The sequence below is a fragment of the Chaetodon trifascialis genome, chromosome 9, assembly GCF_039877785.1.
Source record: "Chaetodon trifascialis isolate fChaTrf1 chromosome 9, fChaTrf1.hap1, whole genome shotgun sequence".
NCBI lineage: Eukaryota > Metazoa > Chordata > Actinopteri > Chaetodontiformes > Chaetodontidae > Chaetodon > Chaetodon trifascialis.
In genome coordinates, this window is record NC_092064.1 from 28,876,304 (window position 1) to 28,895,171 (window position 18,868).

At 48.7% G+C, this 18,868-nt stretch overlaps 2 protein-coding genes across 4 annotated transcripts; both read right to left on the reverse strand.

Annotated features, from left to right (window-relative positions):
- Nucleotides 1-853: 853 nt before the first annotated feature.
- LOC139336174 (uncharacterized) lies at nucleotides 854-10,184 on the reverse strand. Of its 3 annotated transcripts, none has more exons than XM_070970123.1 (6): nucleotides 10,118-10,184; nucleotides 8,266-8,633; nucleotides 6,363-6,457; nucleotides 5,231-5,387; nucleotides 4,851-5,030; nucleotides 854-2,621 (listed from the first exon to the last, which is right to left on the reverse strand). In XM_070970123.1, exons 2-6 carry the CDS (start codon nucleotides 8,405-8,407, stop codon nucleotides 1,786-1,788), a joined length of 1,410 nt encoding a protein of 469 aa, XP_070826224.1. In that variant the 5' UTR covers nucleotides 8,408-8,633; nucleotides 10,118-10,184; the 3' UTR covers nucleotides 854-1,785. The 3 variants fall into 3 exon arrangements, with proteins under 3 accessions (XP_070826224.1, XP_070826225.1, XP_070826226.1); XM_070970124.1 differs by having other exon boundaries at nucleotides 8,266-8,550; nucleotides 10,118-10,146; XM_070970125.1 differs by lacking the exon at nucleotides 10,118-10,184 and having other exon boundaries at nucleotides 861-2,618; nucleotides 8,266-8,560.
- A 301-nt stretch (nucleotides 10,185-10,485) lies between these two features.
- LOC139336478 (synaptosomal-associated protein 25) lies at nucleotides 10,486-18,848 on the reverse strand. The gene is made up of 8 exons (XM_070970611.1): nucleotides 18,742-18,848; nucleotides 16,653-16,818; nucleotides 15,207-15,248; nucleotides 14,948-14,996; nucleotides 13,459-13,570; nucleotides 12,953-13,099; nucleotides 12,564-12,708; nucleotides 10,486-11,752 (listed from the first exon to the last, which is right to left on the reverse strand). Exons 2-8 carry the CDS (start codon nucleotides 16,722-16,724, stop codon nucleotides 11,687-11,689), a joined length of 633 nt encoding a protein of 210 aa, XP_070826712.1. The 5' UTR covers nucleotides 16,725-16,818; nucleotides 18,742-18,848; the 3' UTR covers nucleotides 10,486-11,686.
- Nucleotides 18,849-18,868: the final 20 nt, after the last annotated feature.

Sequence of the window (18,868 nt, forward strand, 5' to 3'; positions counted from 1 at the left end):
CCTGGATGCTTATTGGCTGATTTGCTGTTTTTGATAAACCATGAGCTCAGATTAAAGGACAAACTGCTGCTCTTGTTCTCGGCTCCACAGAACCGTCTGTCCGTCTCTAAATGACTTCCTGTCTGTGGCTCGCCGCTCTGAGCTCATTGGTTCCTACTCAGACTGTAAAAACAACATGTTTTGAAGAAAAGCTGAATGTGGGAGTCTGAATGAACTGATGTGATGTGTTGAACAGTTTCTGGACATCAGTGGAGGAAGAGGAAGAGGAGGCATCGTAAACCTTTTCAACATTTCAGGCGAGATCAGTGAATTATTTTTATTTTGTACATTTTTCAGTGAAAAAACAAACGAGCACCACACAAACGTTTGGCCCTGAGATTCGAGCTCTCAGGTGACTGATCGAGGTCTCGGCCTTGATTGGCTCGTTAGGACTTTCTCACTGTCATCAGGAAACATCCATCACACACAATCTAACCACTGACCATTTCAGCCTCATCAATGTATCAGTGACATCAGTGACCCAAAACTCTGACATCAGACAGGAGATCCATCCAGGTGATATCTTCAACGACACAAAACACATGAAGAAGAACCAGGACGACATTTTACCTGAAAAACTGCTTCACGGCTTCAACTTTCATTCACTTTGCTGATATTTGTGTGAAGCTCGTCGAGCACACGCGACATGAAATGTGGAATACAAATAAATAATCTGACTCCTCTACGCAGCTCGAGGAGTTAACGGGAAGGTTGGAGGTCAGGCTGAGCTCTGGAAGACCAAGAAGAGATTAAATAAAGACGTCAGCAGATCGACACCTGAAGCCCGTGTCCCAGTAAAAAAAGGACAAAACATCAGTTTTAGCACTGACTCTTTATTATTTCATCTCGAGGAGCTGAGCAGCCAGACAGAAGCAGCAGAACCAGACTCACAGATTCGTGGGACTCAAAGACCTCTGCTGCGCTCGAGGCCGCTGCCTCCAGACTCCCTGAACGCTCGAGACGCTCGGGACGCCTTCGACCAGCAGAGGACTCTGAGACAGAGTTTGAGTTTGGAGGCATCGGCCGAGAGAACACAGTGGACGCCGACGTCTTTGGAGGTGCTGCAGAACGTCCTTCTTCAGGTTTCTGGCCTGTTGCTGAACACATGAGCTCCTCTGGGGAAACGTGCACGTCCAAGCAACCAATCAAAGAAGGGGAGCTTCGTCCTGAACGGAGCAGCCCACCCTCCAGTCAAGACCTCCAAACTCAAACTCTGTGAAACTGGACTGATGCTGGTCCACATCAGTGATGAGGAGCAGTTCGTTAGGAGGCGGAACACTTTGACTGACAGACTGGTGGAGGAGGAGAGCGGAAACAACCGGAGGGACTCCCACCCCCAGAGCAGCCTCCTGTGGCTCCACCGCCTCTGCTCCAGGAAGCACCGGGCTCAGGAGGGAGCCAAGGACGCCGAGGACGTGCGAGAGGAGCTCACTCCTTTCTGTGGACGTCGTCCCCCACATGGAGTGCGAGGAGGCGCACACACAGACCGGGCTTCAGTGCGAGGAAGGCGCCTCCCTCGTCAGCTCGTCTGACGGATAAACGTTCACCTGGACATGCTGAAGCTGCTCGTGTTGGCGTCCCCGCAAACATTTTGTCCCATTTTCAGCAGTGAAGTAACTCGTCGAGTCAAACATCAGCCGTCTCCTTCATGATTTCACCAACACGATGGATGTTCACATCAGGACTCCTCATTGGCTGATTGCCTGTCATCTACTCCTATTGCCAAGATTTACCTGCACTCATGTTTCAGAAGCGTGAAGCCGGGTGATGATGATGATGGTGTGTAGCCATCTGTCCACTGTTGGCTTTGTCTCTAAGCATAGTCAGCGTGGTGTTGGAGAAGTCCCTCAGGATGTCCACCGTCTCCCTCTGCAGCAGCAGAGACTCCTGCACGAACTCCTGCTGGCTCTCCACCAGCAGCTGGACAGACTGAGCCAACGTCTCCAGAGACTGAGACACCGAGGTCAGGAGCATCCGGCTGGCTCGCTGCTGCTGGAGGCTCTGAGAGGACATCTGGGCCACGTGGTCCTGGGCCCTGCGGGAGGACGCTCCCGCTGGCAGAGGGTCAGAGGGGTTTGAGCCTGAGGTGGTGGTCTGACTGGGTGGGAGGACTGAGGAGGAGGAGGATACGGCAACAGAGGAGGCAGAAGGAGCAGGAGGTGGTGGGTTGGAGGACGTGGAGGGCGCATGGTGAGAGGTAGAGTCATTGGCTGCAGATTTAGAGGAGGAGGCAAGAGGAAGAGGGAATGAGGTGGAGGAAGAGGAGGAGGAGGGAGCGGGGACAGAGGAGGCAGTCATGTTGGAGCCTGTGGGGGACGGCGGCGGGGGAGGCGCAGCGGAGTAGGAGGCGCCGTCTGCATCAGGGAAAACGGAAGAGGTGGAGGCCACAGAGGAGGACGGTCCAGGTGGAGGTCTGGACGAGGTGCTGTTCTGGCTGCTGTTTCGGGAGTAGGTGTGAACCGGCTTGATCCTCAGCAGGACGTCAGGCAGGGGGTCCAGGGAGGTGGAGGAGGGCGCAGGGAGGGAGGGGGGATAGGACGAGAAGGTGGAGTCCTCGTCCTCAAGGTCTGCCGTCCGTTCTGCTGGATCAGAGAGAGACAGAACACGTCAGCAGGGCTGCCCAAAGTGAGGTCTGCGGGCCACAGCTGGGCCGCCACAAGCTTCGATTCGGCCCACCAGAAGTTTCCAACAGAAAAAAAAAAACACACTAAAACTTCACTTTTAAAGAATTATAACAGAAATCACTGCTTTGTTTGTTGTGAGGTACAAACACTCTTTAAATGTGTCTGAATATTTATTTTCAGGATGTGAGCACAGAGGGCAGAACGACAGGAGGCCTCCCTGTTTTCAACTTCAGCTGGTTTAAACTGGCTAAAACCAGTGCGAGGTTTCATTAATCAGCATTTCATCTGTCGGCTTTCCTGTTTCCGGTCGTGAGGGGTTCAAAGCCAGGGCGCACCAACACGATGTGATGACTTATCTACAAATACTTCCTGTTTTAAGAACGGCAAGAAAATCGGGTGTTTTGTAAGTTTTATGGTTATTTGAAAGCAACATAAAACTCTGCACGCTCATTTTCCTGCTCTTCATTATGATGACCGTACATTCACAGGAAACGCCAGCGACTCATTTCTGTTTTGATGTAAAGTCTTTCGTTTGACTTCAGCGTGGCTCAAAGACAAACCATCAAGTCTGGGTCACACTGAATTAGACAGGAACTAAACAAACTGATGTTTTTATGTTGTATTAAAGGTCCAGTGTGGAAGATTCAGTCACATCTATGGACTCACACAGTGAGTATTTGCAGTCTCACCACCAGATGGCACTAAACCCCCCAGAGTGGACCTTTAAGGGTTCTTGTTGACTGTTGTACAAAGACAAACTTTCCTTTTCTTTGTGTTTTTAATGTTTTTTCTTTTATATTAAAGGTGGACGTTTACCAAATCAAGATATTTAACAAAGTAATTTAGATATTTTGATATTGCACATCTTTTCTCTCTTCAAAAATGAGAAAACTTTATTGTCTGTCACTAAGTAACAGAAGTTTGGTAACAGGTCAAAGGGCAGCTGCCTGTTTCAGTCTGTTCAGGATGACGATCGCAGAGGGAATAAAACGTTTGTTGATGTTTTTCTGGATCAGACAGAGGAGTTTGAGATCATTTTCTGTGAACTGCAGATGGAGGGCAGGAAGTGATTTTCTGCACAGGAAGCACGAAAACACGCAGTCAAGATGCTGAAGACTTGCGTCCTTTAATCAGATCCATCAAACAGAGAAACCACGAGGAGCTTTTATCGAGCACCAAAAGCTGTTCTTAAGGATGAAAAATGCTACAAATTGAACGAAAATCACCCCAAAAATGTCTTTTTCATCGTTTGTGGTCGGGAGGAGTTGAGTCGGATGATGGTGCAAAACTGTGTAACATTAAATCTGTGGTGACAGATTTAAAGTTACAGCCACAAGAAACACGACGAACTCTTGTTCAATCAACGTTAACGGTTTCTCATAAGACAGATGAACATAAATAACGTACCCTGTCTGATCCTCGTCTTTAGTGGCGTTTCTTTGGACCGCTGTGATTGGCTAACCGAGCTAACAACCATAGCATAAACATCATCACTGAGCACCGCGGCGCTGAGCGTTTGCTGCTCGGTTAATCCACAGACAATAAAAGCTACGTCAGTCATCCAGAGCACTTTGGTATCGAGGTCGTGGACCAAACGCTAACAGGAAAGTTTTTTCCTCCAGACTTTTGTCTGCTTTCATTTGTTTTCTCGAGCAGAACGACGTCTGAACGAGCAGCCAGAGGTTTTATCTGCTGCAGCAAATCTTTCAGTTCAGCTGAAGAATCGCTCGTCTTCATCACGTCAGAGTCACATCAGACATATGATCTGACTTTCAGTTTGGACCTTTCTCTCATAACTTTATCTAAACTCAGTAAGAACTCTGCTTCATCTCGTCCACGGCAGTTTTCACTTCCTGCCCTCCGTCTGAAGGAGTCACATGACTGCGAACGACCTGTTATTTTTTATGTATCTGTATGTAGTTTAAGAGTTGGTGACGTGCATTTAAATGTATGTTGTTTACTTTAATACTCGTACATATCACAACATATTTTATATACCTATACTGTCAATGGAAGTTGTTTTGCACAGCCTGGCTGTGCTGCTGTCTCCTCTCTGCCCTGAACCTGAAGCTCAGAAAGTCTCCGTTCACAAATGAAACCAGTGGTTCACGGACTCGTTCGCTGGCTGAACCTTCACATTCGTACACTAAACGCAGACTTGGACTTCCTGCCTTCAGATCGACTCACCACCAAGTTCTTTCTCTGGTGAGGAGAGAGGAGAAATGTCAAAGGAGGATCCTCCAGGTAAGGAGTAGGAGCTGTCCGTCAGGTTGAGGTAGGAGTAGGGAGGAGGGTTTGAGGGCGGGTCTTTACTGTAAATCTTTGAAAAGTCGTCGTCTTCGCCGAACTCCAGATCACTGTTGCCGTCTGAAACATCGAATAAAAACTCGTTAATGAAGGAGAAACGCTCTGCTTGTTCTGCTGCTGCGTTTGCTTTTTGGTGTTATGGCAACGAATCCATGCAGACGCTCTCACCAGGATTATTCAACAAACCACCAACAGATGAAGACGTTCGCTGTCCTAACAGGACACACTCTGGACAGACTGTCCGTCCCCCCTCTCCTCACCTCCTCTGGGACTCATCATCAGGATCTTATGGACCATCCTCTCCACGGGGCCCAGGTTCTTCTTCCTCAGGTTGTTGCCGTTTGGGCCGCGGAGGGCTATGATGCGCCGCTTCCCATCACATTTGAGATCCGCCCACTTCTTCATGATCTGACGCACCTGTGAGGAGACAGATCCTGCTTTAAGGTGTTCCACTGTGACGCTGCTCTGCTCCTGAACTTAGCACATTAACCAATGAACAGAAGTTCATTTCCAGCTATTCTGATCAAACATGACTCATCTGTCAAGAAGAACCAACAGAGACTCTCTGGTTCCTTATCACACCACAGCAGACTGATTTTCTCCTCTGGACGGCAGGTCACACTAAAATAAGTAGCACTGCTAGAAGTGTTAATCCTTCATCCTGTGGGACCCTCAGGGACTCACAGAGACACCCTGAGATGGTAAACAGGACAGAAAAACAGATTTCTGCTATCCAGAACTGTTTTTAACCATTTTGTTCTATTTTTTTGGTATTTTTTGTGCATTAACGGGCAATTTTACCTCAACATGCATCAATAAATTACTCAAATAAAACAACCTGAGAGGGAAGAATCAGACATTTTACAAATTCAAACGGTGCAACAGGCTCCAGAGAGTCTATTGTTTCAGGGGTTGCAATTAAAAGTTTGGGAACCACTGGATTAATGAATGAAGAAGATTTTAAATCACTAAAGAGAAACACGTTGAATGTAGACTTTATGTTCGGCCTGTTTCAGTGTGAAGAACAAACAAATCATGTATACGTTCATTCACTCAGCTCATGAAAGTTGCTGCTTTCAGAGGACTTTTAACGTTCGCTGCTCGGTCGCAGAGTCGCTGCCTCCCCATGAAGACGTCCCCTCTGTGCGATCGATCCGATTCTTAATGAGTTCTGTCATCAAATACTTTGTCAGACGCTGGACTCGACTCCTCTCAGCGGCAGAGGCTCGTGGTCATAAAATGTCTTTTATTACAATCAAAAACTCAGTGAATAAAGCAGCCGGACGGACTGAAACGAGCGGTCTGTTTAGTGTGTGAGTGCGTGCCTAAAATTTACACACAGAAGAAAATGGTGGACAGCCTGTAAACCCCCCCAGCGAGCACCAGACAAACCTCTCTGTGATTCTCTCCCAGACTGTTGATCTGATCGGTGATCTCAGCCCACGTCTGCTTCTTGGCTTCGGCCGACACACCGTGGTTGAACTTCCCTGCAGGGACGGACATGTGAGACTTGGTTAAGAGACGTCGGTCCAGGACGGACGTGCTGCCACTCAGAGCTCGTCTGGCTCACGCTCTCCCTCTGCTGGTAAAAATCCTTCCATGCAGATCAAAGTGCACACTGAACACAATCAGCACCCATCTGACCCACCAAAGGGGCTTCAACCCACAGCTGACACGGACCTCCATGCACGATGTTTGAGGTTTGAATTGTGTTTTTGAGTCATTTTTAGGGTAAGGCCATGATGGCCTTTGATAAATCCAAATTTAATGGGGCATTGTGTCCAAAAACCAATGAAGCAACAGCAGTCAGTGATGATTGCGTCTCTTCTCGTCAGTAGACGCACAGCAGCTGACAGAAAGAGGACACGTCACACAGGGACATATCAGCTGTTTGTGGGTCAATTCATGTTAATGGTACTTGAAAATGAAGCCAAAAAAGGGGCATGTTGAGGATTTAAAAACGAGTTCACAAAGGGGAACCGTTTACTGCTCAGCGCTGCTAGAAACCGAGGACAATCAGCTGATAATTAGCCTGATCAGTCATCAATACAAACACACATTATTAGAGTGCAAACCATCAGCTGAGCCAATAACTGACCGGTCAGTGACGTCAGACGACCTCATCACACGTTCGCAGTTTAAAAACACGTTAAAAAACAAACACAGTATTTGAAGTGAAGGGAAGCTCCTGCACTCTGTGGAAACCATCACACCAAAAACCCTTTACGACATTTTAACAAATCCTGACGAGTCCACAGAAACACTTTACTGCAGAAGCACGAGACAAAAGACGACGCATGTCCACAGTCTGTTTGTCCATTCGGCGTTAATTCGATCCATCAGGATGAACTGTACTTCCTGTTTGTGCTGCTTCAGTGGCGACAGATGTGGGAATGAGAACTGCTTCAAAACTTAAGACTTCTTACTGAAACGCATGCAGATATGACATCCATGCTGAATGAAACACTGACTCATAACACTGGATGCCGTGTGGGGGGGGGGGGGGGGGGGGGTTTGGATGGATCCAGTGACTGGCCTCCTCTCAGTATCAGCGGCTAGGACAGGAGTACTGTAGTATTTAGAGCTCCATAAACCTGCCATGTGTAAATTATCCAGCACACTGGTGTTTCTGTGCTGTGGCTCAATGAGCAGATAACTGACAGCAGCTACACAGAGCTGAACGGTGGACTCACAGATGGGACACTGCAGCTGGAATCAGCATTAAACTCCCCCTGATGCATCGTCAGAAGCGAACGTGAATAAACGTGTTAGAAAATATCCGACTGGTCAGGTACAAGCTTGTGTACTTAAAACCTTTGGGGGAGACGTTAACTACGACTGCAATCAGTGATTTTAGGCAAAAAACGATCAATTATCAAGCTTCACGTTCAGTCCCGTGCACTGCTGACGGCTGGTGGGAGCTAAAGATTAAAAACAACTATGGCGCCACGTTCTGCAACTCCAAAGCATCCTGATTTAGATGATTCAGCATTCAGACCCGCCGCCGTGGAAACTGCTTTCTCAGGAGTGAAGGTGAAATACCTGAAACTGGTGGTCATAACATAAACATGTCAAACCCTTCGATTACCCAGGAAGCCCTATGTTTCCTCCTCCAGAGCCAGCGACGTTTATCACCTCACAGCTCTGATATCAGAACCGAATCTGGACGAGAAGCATCAAACCACGCAAGAGGAACAAAGACAATCTCCTTCCAAAAGCCAACACACACACACACGCACACACACACGCACGCACGCACGCACACACACACACACACACCGTCCTTCCTACTCACTGAGGATGATGTATCTGTTCCTCTTCACCGCCTCCAGCAGCAGTTTGACCTCAGTGAAGGAGAACCTCGGTTTGGCTCTCATCCCTCCTCTTACTCCTCCCACCCTAGACTCCTCGTCTTCATCGCGCCATGGGACCGACATGGCCGCACCCCGCCCTCGTCCGCTCCTCCTCCTCCTCCTCCTCCTCTCCACCTCCTGACGGTCCACTACAACTCAGTTTGGTAGCGAGTCCAACGTCACCGTCCTCCAGGATTGTCTCGTCCTGAGCCAGCTGCCAGTCTGGACTAAAGACACCTACAGAGGAGGACAGAGACAGAGAGAGAAGAGGAGGAGAGAAGGATGAAGGAGAGGAGAGAATTAAAGAAGACTGACAGAGACCAGGAGAGAAGACAACAGAAAAGACGACGTCAGTAACTTCTTCTGCAGATGAACTTCAAGCGATGGACGGCCTCATGCACATTTCTGAGCACGTTTACAGAATATTTCTGATTATCGGGGCGTTAACGGCCACGTCTGAGCACGTTCATATCCAAGAAGTTTAAAGCAATGGTGGGTCTGCCCGTCCGACACTTGGTGGCAGTATAAACCAGTATCCAAGCACACAACTGTGACACAGCCGCGCAGGTAGCACTGGCTCACCTGCACGCTGACAATCAATCTCCACACATTACGATTTCTGCCTGTGAAGACTCTCCCGCTCGATCTCTACACAGCAGATGACTGCAGGTAACAACGGGTAACACAGGTGAGGATTACAGGTACGGCTGAGTCAAAGCCGTCCATCACGCTCCACCTGAAGCCATGTGACAGGCTGCGCGCCTCCTCAGAGTCTTAACGTCTCATTAAAACACTACAGACGCTGGTTTATAAAAATAATGGTTTCACATGATGGAGCCCCACAACATCTAAACAACAACACAAACAGAGACACCTGAAAACAACAGACACACAAAAAGACGTCTGAGCATCAGCTCCTGATCAGTGGGCTGCAGGTAAAGAACATGTTTTCCTTCGCTTGTGCCCCTAAAGCGCCCCCTTCCGGTTAGATTTTCAAATTAAAGTGCTTTGGTGAAGATTTGCACCAAAGGATGAGAAATGTTTTGCTGAAGTGTGATAACGTGTCCATGTAAACGAGATTAACAAAATACTGGTCAATAATACACCTTTTAAAGCAAGACTACGTTAAACTATATTAACTAATTCTTAAATGAATAACTGGTTTTCTCCTTTCCTTTTTAAAGACTTTGGTTTGGCTCTAACTTTTCTAACAAAGTCTTATTTTACCACAGTCCGCCGCTACAGATGCGCGCCGTAACGTAAAAGTTCACACATTAACTGTCGAGAATCAATATAAATGATTTAAATGAGCATCGCGTCTGTTCTGACCACGTGGTCCGTCTGAGTCAATCAGCAGCGATCTTCCGGTGTCTTTGTTGAGCTCGTGCCTGCCTCTTCCCCTGCTGCTCGTGCCAGGCAGCTCACACGGAGACCACCGCGCCGAATCCGCCATCTCTGGCAGCGACGCAGCGCTGAAACGCCGCTACGTTACGGCGGCGAAACGCGACTGAACGCGGATTTCAGCATCGACGCGTGGATTTATCGTGGGTGTAAAAAGCGCGTTTACGGAGCAGCGCGTTGCGTTTGAGCACCGCTGCTCCCAAACGCAGCTACGCGACTGTCGCTGGCCGAGATACGGACGAGATGTGTGCTAGCTTGGGCGGTTCGCTCTGTTTTATCGCGTTGTAGTAGCTACACATGCTTTTCAACGCTAAATCTGCACGCGCACGGTCAGTTATTGAGAATTAATCGCGGCGCGTGGGGTTAAAAGCTGTTTGTGCGGGGGGAAATTACCAGGAAAAATGGCGTGGCTCTCTCCCTCCTCTCCTCCCTCCGTGCGGTTCTCCCGAAAGTTCGGAGTGACGAGAAGAACGGAACTGCGCAGACTCCGCAGCGCGAGAGATTTTTTTTTCTTCCCTTGAACGCGCAACATTTTCAGCCCGCTGCGCGCCCCCAGCTGCCCCAGATACCGCGTGCACCAATCAGCCCCAGTTTCACGTCCACCCAACACAAAACTCACGAATTCTGCACAATTAACTCATATTTTTGGTATTTTTTGTGAAAAACTGACGATTAAACCTCCTCACGATGCCCAGAAGCCCCCCCAGACAACCCCTCCCCCACCCGTGACATCAGAACAAGGCCATGCACGCCATATTTTTGAGCACAATTTTTATTCATAGCGTCCATATTTGAGTAGTTAATGACAAAAAGCAGCGATATGCATGCATGCCCTGCTGTGCCAGCATGGCCTGTTCAGCCCAGCAAAGGTCACGAGCTGCATTAACCTGCACCGATGAACACAAACCATAGCATGTGCATTCCACCACAATGGAGGTCAACACTGGCTGTTTGTGAACAACAACAACAACAGAGAGCCAACACAACATGATGCAAGTGGCTAATGTGGAAAAAAAAGTGAAATGATTAGATTCTCAACTAAATCTGTGCTTCATGTGAGTGTGAGCAAAAGCCTGGATGAGACCAGACTCTCCTTCAAATGAGGGAATGAAGCTTTCACCACCATTTTACATCAGCACGGAGAAGAAAGAAGATGGAGAGGCCGGCAGCAGCAGCAGCTTCCACGTTTGTCCGCTTGGTGTCGCCAGAGATCCTCCTCTGGGGACGAATACGTGTTTCCTTCTTGTGGCAATCCCCGCTTCGGCCTGCAGAGGGCGCCATCACGCACGTGTTTCAGACTGGAAACGGGGGAGGGGTGTGTGTTTTGCAGTGGTGTTACTGATAGCTGTGTGTATAATTTGCTCATTTAGGCTATTCTGCACATTTAAGGTTATTTTTATTTCCTTCAGTGCGGCAGTGGAAAAAGGCCACTTGTTGGCTGAGGACGCACGGCCCGGCCCACCGAGCCGCTCTGCGCTGTGCTGTCCTCCACATGTCCATCTTTTGTGAAATAATTTCTTGTTTGGTATATTTGTGTGTTTGCGCTCTCTGCTGCTGCTGCTGGTGGTGACGGTGCTGCTGCAGTGACCCAGTTTCCCCACAGCGACCATTAAAGCTCTGTGTGCTCACAGAGGCCACCTGCAGGGGAAATGCGCAGTGTGAAATGCAAAGTGACAAAGGCCTCGCTGTGAAACCCCACAGAAACAGAGTCATCATAATCCTATGACACATTTCAGCATCAGAGTAAATGTACAAGTCGCTATCAGATGATTATGAGAGTAAACAGGAAAAGAAAACACAACGAACAGCTGGAGCGCCACTGAACCCTGACAGCTGACACTCAGACACATCGCTCCACGGGACGTTTTCCTGACTAAAAACACGACTTAAAGCAGAGAATAACTTCAGCGACAGCATTCAGAAGCACAGGTGGGCTGAAGAGTGGAACGGGATGCGCTCCTCCTATCGTTTCATGAGGTTGTTGGCTTTCTGGTTGGCGGCGTCGATGCGAGACACGTTGAGAATCGCCTGCGGAGAGAAGAGATGCTAATAAGAACCCGAGGGATCGAACCAACAGAGCCTCCGAATATCATTCAGTCTGCAAAACTGCGCTGTCAGCATCACAATCCATCCAGCTGAGAAGATCCTGCCGCTACTGCCTCTGAGCAAGGCATTCAGCAGCAGCACAGTACAGTTTGTACTGACGCACGAATATTATACGAGCATGACGGATCAGAGGGACGAGAAACTGAGAGCTCTTCTGAGAGCATTAACCAGGTGTGAAAGGTCGTAGAGACGAGTCCTGAAGGTGAACGTTTGCCTGTTTGAGTCCTGTGTTTGACAATGAAGGAAAGGCTGATTTCTTTCTGTTTTCTTATTGATTTTAGCTGATTCCTCTTCCCTGAACGCGTTGGATAAAACACACCTTCCTCTACTCTGCTATCATCATCATCATCATCATCATCATCATCATCATCAGCTAGCAACATGGTAAAACCCTGATTCCAGAAAAGCTGCGACGCCGTTTAAAACGTAAATAAAACAAGTCCTCTCTGACACAAACTGACCTGAAATCAGCTCAAAGTCCATATATTTAATGTTCTTCCTCATCAGCTTCATTGGTTTCTGTAAATATCTGCTGATTGTGACTCTGATGCAGCGACATGTTTCACAGACTGAACGATGTGGAACGCTCCAGAAACACCTGATTGGATCATTCCACAGGTAAAGAGGTGAGAGGATCAAGATTGGGTCGTTCATGGAGGATGGAGCGACTTCAGCACTTTGCAGACCCGTGACTGGACGAAGGACGTGAACACGTGGACTCAGGGACGCGTACCTTCCCCTGGATGCGTTCGATCTGGACGTTCTGCGTGTCGATCTCGTTTCCCATGTCCAGCGCCATGCTCTTCAGGTTCCCGATGATGCTGCCGACGTGAGCCAGGTTCTCCTCCATCTCGTCCTCTCGGGCGTCGTTAGTCACCCTGAGACAGAGCGGAACAAAGAGTGTGTGTGTGTGTGTGTGTGTGTGTGTGTGTGTGTGTGTGTGTGTGTGTGTGTGTGTGTGTGTGTGTGTGTGTGTGTGTGTGTGTGTGTGTGTGTGTGTGATAATGGCCTGTGTTTGGACAGCTGCCTGTGTGACAGATGATGGCTGTATTACATGTCAGTGTGTTCTAAAGGAGAGCAAACACACACTCGCCACAGCTGCCTCGCTTTAGCTTCACTTACCTCCTTATGTGTCCTCCGCTCATGATCATGATCTCCCTCTCATCGACAACGCGAGACGACGGCGGCTGATTGGACACGACGCCGTCCTGCCCGGAGGCTCCGCCCCACACCGCCTTGTACGCCCCGCTCTCTTCGAAAGCCTTCAGCCTGAGAGAGGACGAGCGTCTTTAGAGGAAAACAGGCGTTAAATCTGCTCCCAGCGAGCACTGGTGAGCGTGAAGCGTCTGTTCGACGTCTCAGCAGCAAAGCAAGCCGGCAACAAAAGAGCTAAAGCAGCTAATAAAGATTAAATCTGACACGTTTATGAACATTATCCACGTGCAACACGTCGAATGAACAGAAGCACAGAGCGATGGCGAGGGTGAGAAATCCTTCAGCTCTGATCAATACTTCAGCAGAAACCTGCCTCTGCTCTGCTGATCACCTACTTACCTCAGAAAGATGTGTAGCAGGTGAACAGACACACACACACACACACACGCACACACGCACACACCTCCACCTACTTATCACAGGAGCAGAGGCCACAGCACTTGCCCAGATCAGTCAGGTTTTTCTCGGCCTCCTTCATATCAGAGTTGATCTGATCCAAGCCCTCCTCTATACGCTCCAACTGCTCTGTGAGAGGAGGAAGAGGAGGGAGGAGAGGAGGAAAGACAGGAGGAACGAAGGTGGACGTGGAGAGGGAGGGGAGGGCAAGAGGGGAGGAGGTGGCAGTAGAGGTGAAGGAGCAAGGAACGAGGTGAGAACATGGTGGAGAGGAGGAGCGGAGGAGGAAGAGGAGGACAAAACAAAATCCAAAAAAGAAAAACATCACCGACTTTTTCCCAGAAGCCCCACAGCTGAACTGAAAACCAGCCACCAGCAACCAAACACGAGACGCAAAAACTGAAAACATCCAGTCACAAATCATAAGAAACATCTCTGCTTTTACTACTGGAGCAAACCGGGCCAAACCGGGCCGAGCTGTGCCAAACCGGGCCGAGCTGTGCCAAACCAGGCCGAGCTGTGCCAAACTGCGCGTCCAGGTGAACCCTGGCCTCAGCGCCCAGTTCCATTATGAGGTCCAGTCAGGTGAGGAGTGAAACCAGTCAGAACGTGCTGTTTGCCAGCAGGGCTGCTCTTGATAGGCTGTTTGCAGTCACGTGACCTTAAATTCAGACGGAGGGCAGGAAGTGAAAAGTGTCGCGGACGACATGGAGGAAAGCTCTTCCTGTGCTGGTTCAGATGAAAGGATGAGAGGAAGGTACAGACAGATGTCAGACGTGACGTTTACGTTATGAAGTGTGTGTGATCGCACTTCCTCTGCAGAAAATCACTTCCTGCCCTCCATCCGCCACGAAAAAAGGGTGACATGATGTCATCCACAAACAAGCTATTCAACGCTAAAAATACTACAGAGTTAAGTTTGCTATGTTTAATCTGTGTATCTGTAGTGTTGGTGTGTTTTTATATTTGCATGTTTATGTACTGAAGCACATATTGTTTCGTCTGTACTGTATTTAATGGTGGGTGGGTGGACGCAGTAACCTGGTGATGTTCTTACTGTGGAGCCAAACTCCAGCACACACCATAGTTTGAGCCCCTTTAATGGAACTGGGCACCAGTATGAGCTTCTAAGGCCAGCACGGGTCCTGGAAAGCAGACCTACTTCCTGATTGGCCAGACACACAGACCACAGCACTGAGCCATGTCCGTCAGGTTCTTCTCCGCCTCCTTCATGTCCCTGTTGATGGAGTCCATGCCCTCCTCGATCCGCTCCAGCTGCTCTGTTAGGAACAGGACGTTTATGGCGTCGTGACAACAGCAGAGATGGACAGGAAGCAACAGCCGGCTTTAAGCGACAGATCTGATTGGTCCAGGGTGTGTTCTGACGACACGTACGGACCGGTCCATACAACAAAGACCTGGAAGAGCTAACCTGTCCACCTGAGCGAGAAACACTGAGCACAGAGAAACAGAGAATTTAAAGATGGATCAGGCAGAAGTGATTACCTCCTTGTTCATCCAGCATGACCAAAGCTCTGATCCCAGCATCCTTACTCTGGAGACAAAGAGCACACAGAAGACATGGCTGAAGGTGAGCTCAGACATCAGCCTCAGCGTGTCAAAGCCACTTTCCTTATGAGTTTTAATCGCTGTAGGGCTGTGTGTGTGTGTGTGTGTGTGTGTGTGTGTGTGTGTGTGTGTGTGTGTGTGTGTGTGTGTGTGTGTGTGTGTGTGTGTGTGTGTGTGTGTGTGTGTGTGTGTGTACCTCCTCCACCAGCTGCATCATCCGTCTTGTGCTGTCCAGAGACTGAAAGACACAAAACATCAGAAAACGCTCGATGAAACACTCTTATGGTTGAGTTTTAATTACATGATTAGTTTCAATCATTTCCTCAGCCTCCACCTTCTTCTGACAGGTGTGTAAACTCCACCATCAGCATCCACAGCAGCTCAGCTGAACCTGCTAATTTCACTGAATACAGCAATAAATGCAGTTATTCTTCTGGCTTTCATCGAGTTTTTTTAATGACACACAACAAACTCATCCTGTCTTTCATCTCGTTTCGTCCCCATAATGTTTAGTTTTTGTTGCTCGGTGATGTTCAGTAAAACCACAGGCCCTGAACGCAGCAGACAACGACTGTCACACTGCTCTGCTGCCACACGTGTGTGTGTGTGTGTGTGTGTGTGTGTGTGTGTGTGTGTGTGTGTGTGTGTGTGTGTGTGTGTGTGTGTGTGTGTGTGTGTGTGTGTGTGTGTGTGTGTGTGTGTGTGCGTGTGTGTAAATATCATGTCAATCCCCGGGGACGTCCCCACAGAGGGGGTGATGAGGTGAGAAATGGCTTTGACCTGCACTAGCCTTTAATCCCCACTGTGTGTGTGTGTGTGTGTGTGTGTGTGTGTGTGTGCATGAGCTCATCCGTTCCTCGTGTTTCTCTGCAGGTTGTTGCACTGGGAGACCAGTTGTCTCTATGGCAACCAGGTGAGCCAGGCTTCCTTAAAGGGAGCGTCCCCTCAGGCAGAGGGAGGTGTGACACATCAACACTCCTCCCGGCTCGGCGCGTGTGTCTCTGGACGTTTTGTGTGTGTTGTGTAGTTTGTGTCCGTCGTCTCGACACGTTTAGATCTTTTCTTTGGCTCACAGACGGTAAATTTTCTCTCCAGGTGAACGGTTTCTCTGTCTGTCACCGTGAGCTGTGAACCGTTGGGTTCTGGACAGCCAGGTGAATAAAACAAACACCTGAAGGCTTTCTGACTGATTACTGAACGGTGACAGTCTCCTGGATCATGAAAATAATAATTAGATGCATGAGGATGTGAAATTTAAGACCGTTTTCATTCATTAGTGGATATTTATTAACAGGTTTTATCCTTTGATGTGGTTTGTGTGATGCTGAATGTAAGAGGTCAGAGGTCACGAGCTGTTTATGGTCGTGGGTTTGCATCAAAGACGTTCTGACATGTATGATCTGTGCTCAGTGTGGTTTGGTAGAAAATCAGACAAATAATGAACAAAATGTTTTAGAGTTGATGAGCTCTGATTGGTTAAAATCTCAGTTTTCTCCAGCCTATGAAAAAGCACGCTGAAGCGAAGTGAAATGTGAGGCGACTTCCTGTTTTGAACACTTCCTGTTTGTCTGTGTTAACGAGGTAAAACGTTTGTTAATATTTCATAAAGCGGCTCCTCACAGACCTGAACTCCACCACTCACCTCATCTGTCACCTGATTGGCTCTCCTCTGCAGCTCCTCCTGCTCTGTCAAGACGGGCAGGTCTGACGCCATGCTGGGCGTCCGTGTGTGTGTGTGTGTGTGTGTGTGTGTGTGTGTTCAGTCCCAGGTGACCAGATTAGGCTGAAGCATCAGGTGGTTTTGGCACCTGGAGAGCAGAGCGACACCATCATTACTTATAATGAGTGACAATAGAAAGACGAGCCGAGAGACAGACGACGTCCTCGTCTCCACAACGGCTTCATTTCATTTCACTGCTGAAGGGTTTCAGGAGCACAAACAGAGAGTTTCTGCCTGATTCACAGACCTGCAGCTGCACTGATCTGTGTTTACTCCACTACGGCTTTACTAACAATAATAATGATAAATAATAAATGAACACACAACAGCTGCAGTGACGAAGCACGTCAATCACTCCAGGAGCAGCTTCTCCTGACGGCCAGGCAGTCCGCGCTCTCTGATTGGTACGTTTCTAAAGTCAGCAGGATGTTAAACGTTAGCATGTCTGGACATCGACTGTCACTGCGAGAGCGAGGACTTCCTGTTTGGACTGACGTGATCTTTAATGAGCGGCCTTTGGTTTGGAAGAGGACGGTTTGACGCTTCCTGTTTCCAGCTGATTGAAGCTACCGTCAAAACCACAAAACCTGCACTGCTGCAAGCTGAATGTGTCCTTTCTCTGATCTGACGTCCCCACAGTGTGAATGTCCAGCCAGGTGTGGGGTCCTCACAATGACCTAAAAACAGCCCCTCCCTCTGTTCACACAGTGTGTCATCAGGCTGGAGCTTCATAATTAGACCCACACTGATCAGCACCTGCTGGAATAAAGACAGGGAAGGAGGAGCAGAGGGAGGCAAAGAGAGGAAGAAAGACTCCTCGTGTTCATCACACGACGAGCCGACGAGTCGATAAAATGCAGGAAGTGATGAACACATCCGAAGGTATTCAGAGAGTAATGACGAAGAAGCTCTTCATCCTGTGCACCCTGTTAGCGGCCTGTTAGCACGCTGTGCTCCATGTTTGCGGGTAAAAACTGAAGCTTTACCTTTGACCTGCACATTTTTACGATCTCTGACGTGTTTGTGAAACAATCTGCGAAAATCCAAAGTGTTTCTACTCAAGCATCAAAGTCCCGCCACAAAAGACAGGAGCGAGGCTGAAGCAACACAGAGGATCAGTGAGTCAGGAACAGACTCCTCAGCAGCTGAAAACGGCATTTCCTGACCGTGTTTGACACAAATCCAGCATCAACCAATCAGGAGGTTCGCAGAGAAGGTCGACTCAGCTGAGGTACGAACGTTTGACCAATTAGCAAACGAATACGCCAAGAAACTGAAAATCTAACGTCCCCGGCGGCTCGTGTGTCTCCTCAGCAGAGACTGAGCCTCAGAGGTTTGTGAAGAGGACGGTGAGTCCTTCTGCCACCTGCTGCACGCTGACACACCTGTTCACCACACCTGCACTCTGACCCACAGGTGTCACAGAGTACTGAAGGTACTTTTACTGCATGTTCTGCACTTCACTATCTAAGTATTCTGCTTCTGAACTTCAAACGTGCAGACACTGAATTTAAAGATGATGATGATGATGATGATGATGATGATGAATCAGGTAGTGCTGATCTTTAAAAAGACACACACACACACACACACACACACACACACACACACACACACACACACACACACACACACCCCCTGTGTACATGCATGCAGCTGGAGGACAGATGTGTCCACCTGCTGTCAAACACGCTCTGTTCTCTCTGTTTGCGCGGAGACAAAAGAGGACAGACACGTTCAGAGCGGCTCGTCCATCATTCACCTTCATTTCTGCTCGTTGGTAATTTAACTTCTCTGAACTCACTGTGTCTTTGATGGCTGCAGAGTTTGAGCTCTGAGTCTGAACAAATGAAGCAAACTCTTATTAATAATCGTTAAACTGTTTCAACGCGTCGCTGTTTTCATCAAACTTGCGTTGACTTGAGGTGAATCGCGCGCACGCGGACAGTTTCTTTAATGTGAATAAAGTTTGCTCATCTGTTCGTAATGAAGCTGAAAACCGCCTTCCTACCTTTCATCGGCTCCTCTTCAGACTCTCTGAGTCCAGATTCTCCGGATCAAACCGTCCTCAGTCCGCGCATCAGACCTGTTGTCTCCTCAGCATCTCCGACTCCCTCTGCTCTCTGCACCGCCCCTCT